General features: G+C 38.3%; 1 protein-coding gene across 1 annotated transcript in view; it reads left to right on the top strand.

Annotated features, from left to right (window-relative positions):
* Positions 1-14641, top strand: part of LOC126187321 (PWWP domain-containing protein 2B-like) — a 224949-nt gene extending 210308 nt beyond the window's left edge. Inside the window, exons 5-6 of the mRNA XM_049928333.1 lie at positions 13013-13147; positions 13250-14641. Coding sequence (XP_049784290.1) covers positions 13013-13147; positions 13250-13381 — 267 coding nt within the window. The 3' untranslated portion in view covers positions 13382-14641. The remainder of the gene's footprint in view (positions 1-13012; positions 13148-13249) is intronic.
* Positions 14642-16078: the final 1437 nt, after the last annotated feature.

Raw genomic sequence — 16078 nt, 5'->3', positions numbered from 1 at the left:
ACTGCGCAAGTGGAGATCTCCCCCTGCAAAGTATCCTACGTTCCCCTAAACCTTCTGGCCTCAAATTTCATTAGTCATTTTCCTTCACCCACCTATCCCCTTCGCTGTTTCCACTCCAACACTAAACTACACAGCCCTCTACTCAACAAACACACCCATAATCTTTTTACTTCTCTCCCTTTCTGCCGCACCTGCCCCCTTCCATCTAACCTCCCGCCCAGCTGCCCTACCGTCTCCCAACCTCATCCTTGTATGCTCCCACAAGCAGCACTCTATCATCCACCATCCCCACCTTGCCATCCCTCCCCCTGCACACTCCAGCCTCCTCCTTACCCCTACGACCCAGATTGCTTCTTCCATCATGTGCTGTTGCTCGCACGAGACAGTGGAACAGGCAGAGACAGTGGTTGTGTGTGTGTGTGTGTGTGTGTGTGTGTGTGTGTGTGTGTGTGTGTTGTCTAATTTAGAAATGGTCTTTTGCCTGAAAGCTTACTTGTTTATCAGTCTTTTTGTTGTGCCTGTCTGTGACTCAACATCTCCACTGACAATCTATCTTTCTCATAATTGTCATTAGTCCATCCTTGATTTTTCTTGTTTGAGAATGTTGGATTTAATATAAATTATTTAATGATAAGCTTGTAATTGTCTGACATTTTATATGGGACAACATACATTCAAATGGAAAAAGATATATTGATTTAAATGCCCTTTAATTTTTCTTTTTTGTTTAACCATGATAACCTATCATCATCTTAGTGGATCGTGTCTGTGTGTGTGTGTGTGTGTGTGTGTGTGTGTGTGTGTGTGTAGTTTGGTGGTGATCCTGTGTCATACAGTGCTTCATGTGCTTTAGTGGGTACCCGATCCCTCTCTGCGCCGCATGGACTCGGTGAGATAACTGATGAATTTCTGGAAGGAGCAATCACCAGATTGTTGACAAATGTGGGATGTGCTGGTCCAGTTGCAGTAATCTGTCCAAATGAATTTAACATATGATTAACCAAATTTTCCATCTTTATCCTCTGCAAAACTGTATTAGTTTGGTCACAGATGAGCTTCTGGCATCTTAGGCTGATAATGGCCTAAGAAACCGAAAGCCAGTTTGTGGCTAAACAAATATAATTTTCCAGAACATGAGGAAGTGTTTTCTGTGTAATATTGAATCTAATATATTTGTTGGAGTTTAAATATGAGGACCAACTAGCCGTTATATTGAAGTGGTACCTGCATCATAAGGATGAGGTTTGTTGTTTGTCAAAAAGAATCATCGATCATACCTGAGCATATGATGTGTACACTTTGAGAATTTTGTCGGTATAGGTACTGAAAGCAAGCTAAAGCAGGAGATAAGTCTAGCTAAAATTTTTACAAAAGACGTAACAGAGTTCAGAAAGGGTCGATTAAATTCACTTGATGGCAGCATATTTGTTGCTGTTAGAAGTTGTTTATCTTTTAGTGAAAATGAAGTACCGTATTTACTCGAATCTAAGCCGCACTCGAATCTAAGCCGCACCTGAAAAATGAGACTCAAAATAAAGGAAAAAAAAATTTCCCGAATCTAAGCCGCACCTGAAATTTGAGACTCGAAATTCAAGGGGAGAGAGAAGTTTTAGGCCGCACCTCCAAATCGAAACAAAGTTGGTCCATTGTAATATGAGACACAATTTAGGTCGAATGAATTACGATACAGCTACAGTAGTTTGGTTCGAGTCGTAAGCTTAGCAGTTAAGCTTTACCACGTAGCCATTGCTATGAGTCAGGTGCTCCGTCCGTATTTATACGGGTACCCTTCCTTTTTCACATGCTTCGTCTGGTTTGAATCGATTGCTTATTTTGCTTTGATCTGATAAGTGCCGTTCTCTTTGTTATAGGTGTTTGCGTCACTCTTAAGCTGAAAATGCATTACTGTACTGTGTCATGCATTGTTTGTCGCATTCTGATAGTGCGTGTTTACAGTCTGTCGCGGCTCGCGGCATGGCTTGCTTTTGTGCGCGCTACCACTCGAAAATTTTTCTCCGTTTGAAAATCTTTGCGGCCGCTTCTTTATTACATCAAATTCTGCACAGAAATTAGAGTCATCTTAGATTTAAAAATCTAGTCACTTGCTGTGCTTCATTTCTTACTGTATCACTATTAGGCATAAGAATAATACGAATATAAACATGACACGATACGTATATTCTTTCGCGTTTGCTGTTGTCTCACTCTAGTTTCGTAGTTTATTTGGCAGACAGGATTTAAATGAGATAGCAGCAAACACGAAAGAATATACGGCAAAATGTTTATATTCGTATTATTCATATGGTGAAGAGAATACTGTATATGATTCAAATTTCATCACGTTCCTACTAGCTACCATCTCTTCTCACAGATAGGAAAAAATTGAGAACGTAGAGTTGGCCATATTGACAAACATCCCAAACAGTTTTGCCAGTCAGATTTTCGTAGTACTACATTCGAAGATGAACAATACGGAATTTGAATTTACTTCATTGGATAATGTATGAAAATGCAGTGGTCGAAACTCGCGGCGGAGAAAAAAGCTCGTCTTCCACTTTTTTTAAAAAAATTATTTACTGACGCAGAGGTTTTGGCGCCAGTATTTATCTTTGTGCCTACAAAGCATGCCTGCGTAGCGCTACATATATTCAACGGCAGAAGTTAGTTGTGTACCAACATTTTTCATAGCTTCTGCTTGCTTTGCACTCGATTCTAAGCTGCAGGCTGTTTTTTGGATTACAAAAACCGGAAAAAAAACGCGGCTTAGATTCGAGTAAATACGGTAGATACGTCCTTTGAGTTAGTATGGGTAGAGGTTCTACCGGACAACTGTAATAAATTAATAATTGGTTTCTTTTACTTAGCCCCTCCCCATCCCTCTCCAATGATTCAGATGCTGAACAGTTCAAAGAAAACTATAGTCTCATTTCAAATAGGTACCCTACCCATGCAGTAATACTTGGTAATAACTTCAATCTGCCCGCGATATGTTCATGAAAATACATGTTTAAAGCCCTTGGTAGGCATAAATCATCATCCGATTTCACATTGAATGCTTTCTCAGAAAATTATTTTGAACAATTAGTTCAGGAACCCACTACAAGTGTGTAAATGGTTACGGAAACATACTTGAGTTCTTGCAATAAAGGAAATAGGGCACATCATGACAGATACAGGGCTTAATGATCACAAGGTCACTGTAGTGAAATTGACTGTCGCAACATCCAGATCTGCCAAAAGAAAATGTAAAATGTATCTATTTAAAAAAAAAAAAAACAGATAAAAATTCGTGTGACATCTTCCTGTAAGAGAGTGTTTCCACTCCTTCCAAACTAACTGTATAAGTAGAGACCAGATATGGCTTCAATTCAAAGAAAGAATAGCTTTAGCAAATGAGAAATTTATTTTTCATCCCAGTATGTAAAAGACAATATCCTGACTGTCTGATGGACCGACTCATCATCACCCAGCCCAAACCGCTAAGGATAGAAATGTGAAATGTGGAGAAAGGTGTGGATCTTAAACTCTAGGTGTCGTTTAAGAAGGGATTTTTCGAAATTCCAACCCTAAGGGGCTGAAGTAGGGGATGAAGGCCTTTTTTTTTTAAAATGTCACTATTAAAGGAATCCTGAAGCTAGACATACAAATATTGGTATTTGGTTTCTTGGTCAGAAATAGAGAGATATGTGTTTCACCATTTTTGAAATTTAACCCTATGGGGATGAAATAGTGGGTGAAGGCATTTTTTGAAAATATGTCCTTATTTTTAAAGCTACAGCTATGAACATTGGTATTTGAGTTCTCGGTCACAAATAAAAAAAAAGGTGTTTTAGTATTTCTGGAAATTGAACCCCTAAGGGGATAAAATAGAGAATGAGAGTTTTTATGAAAATATTTTATTATGACAGCCTTTAAAAGCTAGAACTACCAAAATTTAAATTTGGCTTTGCAGTTAGAAATTAAAAAATACATATTTCACTGTTTTTGGAAATTCAGGGGATGAAAGATTTTATGGGAATATTTACTGTGCAGCCATTTTTGAAGCTAAACCCATGAAAATTTGTATTTGGTTCCTCTGTTAGAAGTAAAAGTTATGCTTGTCACTATTTTTGAAAATTTAACCCCTAAGGAAGTGAAATAGGCACGGTGTATAAGCCCTGAGAAATCAGGGGGGGGAAAAAGGGAATTTTTTGACACATGCCTATGCTAACAGCAAAATGTGTCAAAAACTGTGCAATACATCGTAACAACAAACTGCTTTTGATACATCTTTCTTCTGGGCCTTGTTTCGATGAGTTTGACATCTCAACTGCTTACATTTCTAACAGGTATGGGTATATTGCAAACAGCGATTTCAGATGTGTTACTTTCAAAGTAAATTTCCATTTAAGCAAGATAAATTTTGTTATGTGTGAGAACGTACAATGAATTTCATAAAACACAGAGCATTAGACTCTCTTAGAAAAGTTTTGGACCCAGAAGACCAGCTATTAATGCCATTATTTAAAATTTTGCTGACATCTTAAAAACCTAACACACACTAAAAAAGATCAAATTTCAAGGTTAGTTTATTATATTTATGTTACATCTTTTGTAGATGCCAAATTATGCAATAATGATGGCAAAAAGAAGTGAGTTCTTGAGCAATTTCACATGTAATTGGCTTTTCTTTGGAGAAGTCGAAGTGCTCACTGGAACATGTATTTAGACAGATAACCCACAAAACGTTCGGTGCACAGCAGTGAAATTTATAATTGTGCTTGTCAGAAATATTCATCCGTTGCAATTTAAGCTGGTGTTCTTAGGATGCTGTGTAACCACACACTCGGGGCGGGGCGGGGGGGGGGGGGGGGGGGGGACACAGCAAAAAGATCAGTATTATATGTGAAAGCTTAGCTTTTCTAGTGGTTATACTGTTTGTATGTTAATTTAAACCATTAACTTTTTCTATTTGTGTTTTCATGCCAGTTAACAGTGAAGTTGCAACAGGCTGACACCATCATGTGTCCTAACATGAGCTGTTGTTGTTGTGGTCTTCAGTCCTGAGACTGGTTTGATGCAGCTCTCCTTGCTACCCTATCATGTGCAAGCTTCTTCATCTCCTAGTTCGTACTGCATCCTACATCCTTCTGAATCTGCTTAATGTATTCATCTCTTGGTCTCTACGATTTTTACCCTCCATGCTGCCCTCCAATGCTAAATTTGTGATCCCTTGATGCCTCAGAACATGTCCTACCAACTGGTCCCTTCTTCTTGTCAAGTTGTGCCACAAACTCCTCTTCTCCCCAATTCTATTCAATACCACCTCATTAGGTATATGATCTAACTATCTAATCTTCAGCATTCTTCAGTAGCACCACATTTCGAAAGCTTCTGTTCTCTTCTTGTCCAAACTATTTATCGTCCATGTTTCACTTCCATACATGGCAACACTCCATACAAATACTTTCAGAAACCACTTCCTGACAGTTAAATCTATACTTGATGTTAACAAATTTCTCTTCTTCAGAAAAGCTTTCCTTGCCATTGTCAGTCTACATTTTATATCCTCTCTACTTCGACCATCATCAGTTATTTTGCTCCCCAAATAGCAAGACTTCTTTACTACTTTAAGTGTCTCATCTCTCAATCTTAATTCCCTCAGCATCACCTGACTTAATTCGACTACATTCCATTATCCTCGTTTTGCTTTTGTTGATGTTCATCTTATATCCTCCTTTCAAGACACTGTACATTCCGTTCAACTGCTCTTCCGAGTCCTTTACTGTTTCTGGCAGAATTACAATGTCATCGGCGAACCTCAATGTTTTTATTTCTTCTCCATGGATTTTATTACCTACTCTGAATTTTTATACAGATTGAATAACATTGGGGAGAGGCTACAACCCTGTCTCTCTCCCTTCCCGACCACTGCTTCCCTTTCATGCCCCCTCGACTCTCATAACTGCCACCTGATTTCTGTACAAATTATAAATAGCCTTTCGCTCCCTGTACTTAACCCCTGCCACCTTTAGAATTTGAAAGAGAGTATACCAGTCAACATTGTCAAAAGATTTCTCTAAGTCTACAAATTCTAGAAACGTAGGTTTGCCTTTCCCTAATCTTTCTTGTAAGATAAGTCATAAGGTCAGTATTGCCTCATGTTCCAATATTTCTGCAGAATCCAAACTGATTTTCCCCGAGGTCGGCTTCTACCAGTTTTTCCATTGGTCTGTAAAGAATTCATGTTAGTATTTTGCAGCTGTGACTTATTAAACCGATTGTTCGGTAATTTTCACATCTGTCAGCACCTGCTTTCTTTGAGATTGGAATTATTATATTCTTCTTGAAGTCTGAGGGTATTTCACCTGTCTCATACATCTTGCTTACCAGATGGTAGAGTTTTGTCAGAACTGGCTCTCCCAAGGCCGTCATTAGTAGTTCCAATGGAATGTTGTCTACTCCAGGGGCCTTGTTTCGACTCAGGTCTTTCAGTGCTCTGTCAAACTCTTCACGCAGTATCGTATCTCCCATTTCATCTTCATCTACATCCTCTTCCATTTCCATAATATTGTCCTCGAGTACATCGCCCTTGTATAGACCCTCGATATACTCCTTCCACCTTTCTGCTTTCCCTTCTTTGCTTAGAACTGGGTTTCCATCTGAGCTCTTGATATTCATACAAGTGGTTCTCTATTCTCCAAAGGTCTCTTTACTTTTCCTGTACGCAGTATCTATCTTACCCCTAGTGAGATAAGCCTCTACATCCTTACATTTGTCCTCTAGCCATTCCTGCTTAGCCATTTTGCACTTCCTGTCAATCTCATTTTTGAGATGTTTGTATTCCTTTTTTGCCTGCTTCATTTACTGCTTTTTTATATTTTCTCCTTTCATCAATTAAATACAATATTTCTCCTGTTACCCAAGGATTTCTACTAGCCCTCATCTTTTTACCTACTTGATCCTCTGCTGCCTTCACTACTTCATACCTCAGAGCTCCCATTCTTCTTCTACTGTACTTTTTCCCCCATTCCTGTGTATTGTTCCCTTATGCTCTCCCTGAAACTCTGTACAACCTCTGGTTTAGTCAGTTTATCCACGTCCCATCTCCTTAAATTCCCACCTTTTTGCAGTTTCTTCAGTTTCAATCTGCAGTTCATAACCAAGAGATTGTGGTCAGAGTCCACATCTGCCCCTGGAAATGTCTTACAATTTAAAACCTGGTTCCTAAATCTCTGTCTTACCATTATATAGTCTATCTGATACCTTCTAGTATCTCCAGGATTCTTCCATGTATACAACCTTCTTTTAAGATTCTTGAACCAAGTGTTAGCTATGATTAAGTTATGCTCTGTGCAAAATTTTACCAGACGGCTTCCTCTTTCATTTCTTACCACCAATCCATATTCACCTACTATGTTTCCTTCTCTCCCTTTTCCTACTCTCGAATTCCAGTCACCCATGACTATTAAATTTTCGTCTCCCTTCACTACGTGAATAATTTCTTTTATCTCATCATAAATTACATAAATTTCTTCATCATCTGCAGAGCTAGTTGGCATATAAACTTGTACTACTGTAGTAGGTGTGGGCTTCGTGTCTATCTTGGCCACATTAATGCATTCACTATGCTGTTTGTAGTAGCTTACCCGCACTCCTATTTTTTATTCATTATTAAACTGACTCCTGCATTACCCCTATTTGATTTTGTGTTTATAACCCTGTATTCACCTGACCAAAAGTCTTGTTCCTCCTGCCACCGAACCTCACTAATTCCCACTATATATAACTTCAACCTATCCATTTCCCTTTTTAAATTTTCTAACCTACCTGCCCGATTAAGGGATCTGACATTCCACGCTCCGATCCATAGAATGCCAGTTTTCTTTCTCCTGATAACGACATCCTCCTGAGTAGTCCCCGCCTGGAGATCCGAATGGGGGACTATTTTACCTGCGGAATATTTTACCCAAGAGGACGAAATACAGTAAAGCTGCATGCCCTTGGGAAAAATTACGGCTGTAGTTTCCCCTTGCTTTCAGCCATTCACAGTACCAGCACAGCAAGGCTGTGTTGGTTATTGTTACAAGGCCAGATCAGTTAATCTTCCAGACTATTGCCCCTGCAACTACTGAAAAGGCTGCTGCCCCTCTTCTGGAACCTCACGTTTGTCTGGCCTCTCAACAGATACCCCTCTGTTGTGATTGCACCTACGGTACAGCCATCTTTATCGCTGAGGCACGCAAGCCTTCCCCACCAACAGCAAGGTCCGTGGTTCATGGGGTAATCCAATGAATTAAGGACTCAAAGCACTGACGTCGTTTTGCAGTATCTTGTGTTTGAATATTATGAATTACCTTGAAAGGAATGGTCTGTTGGCACAGACAGTATAGATTCAGAAAATATCGTTCTTGTGCAACACATCTAGCTCTTTATTTGCTCGAAATAAGAACCCTGGACCTTGCCGTTGGTGGGGAGGCTTGCGTGCCTCAGCGATACAGATAGCTGTAACGCAGCTGCAACCACAACGGAGGGGTATCTGTTGAGTGGCCAGACAAACGTGTGGTTCCTGATGACGGGCAGCAGCCTTTACAGTAGTTGCAGGGGCAATAGTCTGGATGATTGACTGATCTGGCCTTGTAACACTAACCAAAACTGCCTTTCTGTGCTGGAACTGCGAATGGCTGAAAGCAAGGGGAAACTTCAACCGTAATTTTTTCAAGGGCGTGCAGCTTTACTGTATGGTTAAATGACGATGGCGTCCTCTTGGGTAAAATATTCCGCAGGTAAAATAGTCCCCCATTTGGATCTCCGGGCGTGGACTACTCAGGAGGACGTCGTTATCAGGAGAAAGAAAACTGGCGTTCTACGGATCGGAGCGTGGAATGTCAGATCCCTTAATCAAGCAGGTAGGTTAGAAAAAATTTAAAAAGGGAAATGGATAGGTTGAAGTTATATATAGTGGGAATTAGTGAAGTTCAGTGGCAGGAGGAACAAGACTTTTGGTCAGGTGAATACAGGATTATAAACACAAAATCAAATAGGGGTAATGCAGGAGTCAGTTTAACAATGAATAAAAAATAGGAGTGCGGGTAAGCTACTACAAACAGCATAGTGAATGCATTATTGTGGCCAAGATAGACACGAAGCCCACACCTACTACAGTAGTACAAGTTTATATGCCAACTAGCTCTGCAGATGATGAAGAAATTTATGTAATTTATGATGAGATAAAAGAAATTATTCAGGTAGTGAAGGGAGACGAAAATATATAGGCATGGGTGACTGGAATTCGAGAGTAGGAAAAGGGAGAGAAGGAAACATAGTAGGTGAATATGGATTGGGGGTAAGAAATGAAAGAGGAAGCCGCCTGGTAGAATTTTGCACAGAGCACAACTTAATCATAGCTAACACTTGGTTCAAGAATCATAAAAGAAGATTTTATACATGAAAGATGCCTGGAGATACTAGAAGGTATCAGATAGACTATATAATGGTAAGACAGAGATTTAGGAACCAGGTTTTAAATTGTAAGTCATTTCCAGTGGCAGATGTGGACTCTTGACTACAATCTATTGGTTATGACCTGTAGATAAAAACTGAAGAAACTGCAAAAATGTGGGAATTAAAGGAGATGGACCTAGATAAACTGACTAAACCAGGTTGTACAGAGTTTCAGGGAGAGCATAAGGGAACAATTGACAGGAATGGGGGAAAGAAATACAGTAGAAGAAGAATGGGTAGCTCTGAGGGATGAAGTAGTGAAGGCAGCAGAGGATCAAGTAGGTAAAAAGACGAGGGCTAGTAGAAATCCTTGGGTAACAGAAGAAATATTGAATTTAACTGATGAAAGGAGAAAATATAAAAATGCAGTAAATGAAGCAGGCAAAAGGGAATACAAACGTCTTAAAAATGAGATCGACAGGAAGTGCAAAATGGCTAAGCAGGGATGGCTAGAGGACAAATGTAAGGATGTAGAGGCTTATCTCACTAGGGGTAAGATAGATACTGCCTACAGGAAAATTAAAGAGACCTTTGGAGAATAGAGAACCACTTGTATGAATATCAAGAGCTCAGATGGAAACCCAGTTCTAAGCAAAGAAGGGAAAGCAGAAAGGTGGAAGGAGTATATAGAGGATCTATACAAGGGCGATGTACTTGAGGACAATATTATGGAAATGGAAGAGGATCTAGATGAAGATGAAAAGGGAGATATGATACTGTGTGAAGAGTTTGATAGAGCACTGAAAGACCTGAGTCAAAACAAGGCCCCGGGAGTAGACAACATTCCATTAGAACTACTGAATGGCCTTGGGAGAGCCAATCCTGACAAAACTCTACCATCTGGTGAGCAAGATGTATGAGACAGGCGAAATACCCTCAGACTTCAAGAAGAATATAATAATTCTTATCCCAAAGAAAGCAGGTGCTGACAGATGTGAAATTTACCGAACTATCAGTTTAATAAGTCACGGATGCAAAATACCAACGTGAATTCTTTACAGACGAATGGAAAAACTGGTAGAAGCCGACCTCGGGGATGATCAGTTTGGATTCCGTAGAAATATTGGAACACGTGAGACGATACTGACCCTACGACTTATCTTAGAAGCTAGATTAAGGAAAGGCAAACCCACGTTTCTAGCATTTGTAGACTTAGAGAAAGCTTTTGACAATGTTGACTGGAATACTCTCTTTCAAATTCTGATGGTGGCAGGGGTAAAATACAGGGAGAGAAAGGCTATTTACAATTTGTACAGAAACCAGATGGCAGTTATAAGAGTCGAGGGACATGAAAGGGAAGCAGTGGTTGGGAAGGGAGTGAGACAGTGTTGTAGTCTCTCCCCGATGTTATTCAACCTGTATACTGAGCAAGCAGTGAAGGAAACAAAAGAAAAATTCGGAGTAGGTATTAAAATCCATGGAGAAGAAATAGAAACTTTGAGGTTCGCTGATGACCTTGTAATTCTGTCAGAGACAGCAAAGGACTTGGAAGAGCAGTTGAACGGAATGTACAGTGTCTTGAAAGGAGGGTATAAGATGAATTTCAACAAAAGCAAAACGAGGATAATGGAATGTAGTCGAATTAAATCGGGTGATGCTGAGGGAATTAGATTATGAAATGAGACACTTAAAGTAGTAAAGGAGTTTTGCTATTTGGGGAGCAAAATAACTGATGATGGTCGAAGTAGAGAGGATATAAAATGTAGACTGGCAATGGCAAAGAAAGCGTTTCTGAAGAAGAGAAATTTTTTTAACACAGAGTATACATTTAAGTGTCAGGAAGTCGTTTCTGAAAGTAGTTGTATGGAGTGTTGTCATGTATGGAAGTGAAGCATGGATGATAACAAGTTTGGACAAGAAGAGAATAGAAGCTTTCGAAATGTGGTGCTACAGAAGAATGCTGAAGATTAGATGGGTAGATAACTAATGAGGAGGTATTGAATAGGATTGGGGAGAAGAGAAGTTTGTGGCACAAATTGACTAGAAGAAGGGATCAGTTGGTAGTACATGTTCTGAGGCATCGAGGGATCACAAATTTAGTATTGGAGGGCAACATAGAGGGTAAAAATCGTAGAGGGAGACCAAGAGATGAATACACTAAACAGATTCAGACGGATGTAGGTTGCAGTAGGTACTGGGAGATGAAGAAGCTTGCACAGGATAGAGTAGCATGGAGAGTTGCATCAAACCAGTCTCAGGACTGAAGACCACAACAACAACAACAACAACAACGTGTGCGATTGACAGGGGATCTCAAATTGATTCCATATTTCTAGATTTACAGAAGGCTTTTGACAGTGTTTCTCAGAAGAGACTTCTGGTCAGAATGTATTTCTGTCACTTCATCTGTGTGACTGTATTTGTGGTTTCCTGTTTGAAAAGTCACAGTACGAAAATTGAGTAAGACATATCTGGTATTCCCCAAAGAAGTGTTACATGCCCTCTGCTGTTCATAATCTTCATAAACAGTGTAGGAGACGATGTGAGCAGCCCCCTTAAATTGTCTACAGATGATGCTGTCTCCAGAAGATCAAAATCAATTGCAAAATGACTGAGACATGATATCTTTGTGGTGCAAAAAGTGACAATTGTGTCTGCATAAGGAAATTTGGGAGGTCATGTCAGTGAGTAGGAAAAGAAATCCGTTAAATTTTGGCTGCACGATAAATCACACAAATCTAAATTCTCTCAATTCAGCTGAATATGTAGGAATTATGATTACAAACAATTTGGAATGAAGAGACTGTGTGCACTGAACTTGACCATCTTCTACTAAAGTAATTCTGTGCAGCATGTGATCACTGACATCGAAAAAGTCTAAAGAAGGCCAGCTTGTTTTGTATTATCACAAAATAGGGGAGAGAGTGTCATGGGTATGATACGCGAGTTGAAGTGGAAATCATTAAAACAAAGGCAAAGGCATTTTTTGCTGTGGCGAGATCTTTTGTTGAACTTTCAGGCACCAACTTTTTTCTCTGAACACAAAAATATTCTGTTGACACCCAATGACATAGGGAGAAATTACCATTGTAATAAAATAAGAGAAATCAGAGCATGTGCAGACAGATATAAGTGTTCATTTTTCCAATATGCTGTTAGTGGAATGGTAGAGAAATAGTCTAAAGGTGGCTCGAAGAGCCATCTGCCAGGCACTTAAGTGTGAATTGCAGAGTAGTGATGTAGATGTAATTACTTATGAATAACATTGGTCTGGACTTCTGGATTTGCTGTTTTATGAAAGTTTGTGGTTATGTAGTTCCACCTCACAGAACAAGAATTGCTTTGGCTGACAGCTTCTATTCTGCTAATGCCTCACTCATGCCCTTATGTCCTGTTACTGAGATACATCATCATTTCTTCTCTCAGTGAAAGTGAGCACTGTGGTTGTCACTCTTTAAAAATGTGCAGTCTGTAATTACTGATTATAAACTTAGATTCATAATGTTTTCTAAAATAAATATCTGCATTCAAGGACATACCAGTTACATATTTTTACATAGAATTTAATTGGAATAATTTGTTTCTTTAGGTTTTGAGTATTACTGTTGCGCGGAAAGACGATGGTATGTCACTTGCTCCTCAAGCTCATGTTGCATGGTATGGATCATCTACCTCATCTTTAATGCCTTGTGATCAGCTTAGTCCATTCTTAGAAACATTCAAGGTATGTATGCTATTTTGTACATGTAGTTATTTTTCAGTAAGAAGGTAGATAAGAACTCAGTTTATTTATGTGTGTGTGTTTTTTTTCCCCTCCTACATCTAGACACGATACAATAAGAAAAAACGTGGTCCTTACAAGGAAGCAATTAGACAAGCAACATGTGAAGCGAGAAGAGAAGAACAACCAATGTTAGCAGTAACGTCGTCTCCTCGAGAAGTTAATGTTGTCTCATAGTCATTTTAAGATAAATGTCCTTGGTAATGTTACCTGTGATTGTACTTTGTATTTGCCTTTGACTAAGATTTGCAGGGGTTTATTGTATTTAAATGTAAATAATTTCATATTTATTTTGGAAATTTACCCTGTGAGTAACACCAGTATGAACACTTCTCAGTTCTTAGTCATCACATTAAATGTGAACATTTGCTTTGTTGTAAGAAAGATATTCGTGTATAATTTGTATGTACATATAAAAATGTATTCTGTACATACATTTAAGAAAAATATGACACATAAGAGATGCATGTTGCCGACATGAATACATATAAATGTAATTAGAACAGTACATTTGAAAGTTACTGTTCTTACTATATTACATATTTTTACAGACTTTTTTTTGTAAAAAAAGTGATTTGCTTATATGGCAAAATAAGGAATTCTAAGAGCAACTATTAATAAAATGTTAACTATTTTATATCAATATAGCACAAATTTCACACCAAACAAGCAATTTACGGATGCCAATATAAATGAATATAGTGCCTATCTTTGCAAGATATTTGCTTTGTTGTCTACAGAAACAGATAAACATTTATAAAACTGACTGAAAATATAGTGTAGAGTGGCTGTGTGTAACCACTGCCATGTGGATAGAAGTAAATAACATGGAATACTTAACTGAAAGATAGGTTTTTATTCTGATATTGAAACAATTGAAATTACATTCCACATAGTTAAGTGTCATTTTTTGTGATATTCCACACTTAAAAGTCAGTGCAATAATATAAAGCATTTGTGATATTTTCATAATTTCAACTTTTGTACCAAAATAATCTTTGTAATATGTAATGTACATCATGTCTTTTGAAATAAGCATTTTGTTGTTTTTTGTTTTGCCATGTTTAAAAAATTGATGAATACATGTCAGCCATTGTATCCCTGATGCTACAGTGGGAACATGAATGACAATGATCTGTTTAGACACTCTTCTTCCAGAATCCCATGCATTTATGAGTATTCACTGTAATTACTTTCATTGAGGGTACAGAAGTTAAATGGACCATCAAAAGTGTTACTTGTTTTAAAATGTTTAAGGTTCCATAGATATTTCTCAAAACTAATATCAACAGCTCTGTTGGAAATTATATGCCCATCTTTTATTAAAAATAGATCTGGTTTTAATTGTAAGGGTTTGAAGGAATAGCAGTAATTCAGACTTTTGAGATATTTACTCTGGAGCTGTAGTGCAGGAAGCATTAAACAATCACATGTCAATTGGAGCAGTTTCAATGGATTTTTTTTTATGCAAAGGAATTATGCAATCATTTCTTAAGCTATGGTTCGTCATTATGCACAGATTGACCTTCGCCTACAAGTTACTGTACTGTTATACTCTTTAACAAGTTGTGAAATATATTTTAAACAATGGAAACTCCAGCTTGGAATATCAAGAATGTAAGGAAAAGACAGATTGCTACTTACTGCAAACATGACATGTTAAGTTCCAGACAGGCACAACTAAAAGATACTTACACATTACCATATTTTATGGACTATAAGGCACACCTTAATTTTTAAGCAATTTTTAAATAGCTTTTTGACCATTTTTCTTAGTAGATTGCGAAGACAGACTTTAAAAAATTCTTAGTTTATAAAACTAAACTGAACTTTAAAATCTCTGAAATCATCACCTGATCGTTCTTCTTCTTCCTCTTCATCATCGTCATTGTTCTCTTCATGTATAAGATGATCTTCACTGCCACCAAGAGCATTGCTGATGCTGCATTCTTGAAAGATTTAACAATAATGTCTTCTCTCACTGTAGACCTTGATTGTTTTATCCACTAACACACTTGTTTGATTGTAGGTCATGTTAAAGCTCCCTTTGGCGTGAATTCTTGTTGAGTTTCATCCATCGTACGTTTCTTCCATTCTTTTCTTACATACACTTAAAATGGTTTAGTTATAGAGACATTAAGAGGTTGCAGTTGTGAAGTAAGTCCTCCTGGAATAACAGCAAGCTCTATATTTCCCTGTCTCAATTTCTTTCTCTTTCACAGAATACTTCAAATGACTGCTAAACTGATATAGCAAAGAAGAGAACTCTTTCCATACAGCTCCTTTCCTTCTCTCCCACACACTCTTAATCCATAATTTCATACCAGCCTTGTCCACCCAACCCTTGTCTTGTATGTGAACAATACCTGGAAAAGGACATCAGTGTAGTGCATTTTTTCAATTCCACTTGTTTACATAGTTACAGTTTTAGCACCTTTCATGGCAATAATTCTGTTACTTGGCACTTGAAATGTTAGGGGGGGTTCCATCCTTTTTTGCCATTTGGCTTAGTTCCACACTCATTTTCTTTCAGTGTTGAATAATAAAGTGATGGAGAGAGAATATTTTCTCTCCATACTCTTGTGACACTTTCTGAGATATTTTGGTTTTAGCTCATATGCTAAGTCCATGCTGCTTCATAAACCCGTAGCCCAACCAACTCCATCCTTAACATCTGTTAAGTTCCACTGTAGCGCTAGCTTACGAGTGTGTATTTTAATCATTTTTGTGTTAATTCCAGTGCCCCATTTTGAGGGTGTTCTTGAATCCATTTCAATGAGTCATCATCTTGTTTTGGCCATTTTGCATTCAGACCTCTATTTGCACATTTAGCAGAAAGAATGGGAATGTCGAAGTACACACAGCGATTTTCAC

Source organism: Schistocerca cancellata, chromosome 5 (assembly GCF_023864275.1).
Source record: "Schistocerca cancellata isolate TAMUIC-IGC-003103 chromosome 5, iqSchCanc2.1, whole genome shotgun sequence".
Taxonomy (NCBI): domain Eukaryota; kingdom Metazoa; phylum Arthropoda; class Insecta; order Orthoptera; family Acrididae; genus Schistocerca; species Schistocerca cancellata.
This window is presented reverse-complemented; position numbering and strand designations above follow the sequence as displayed.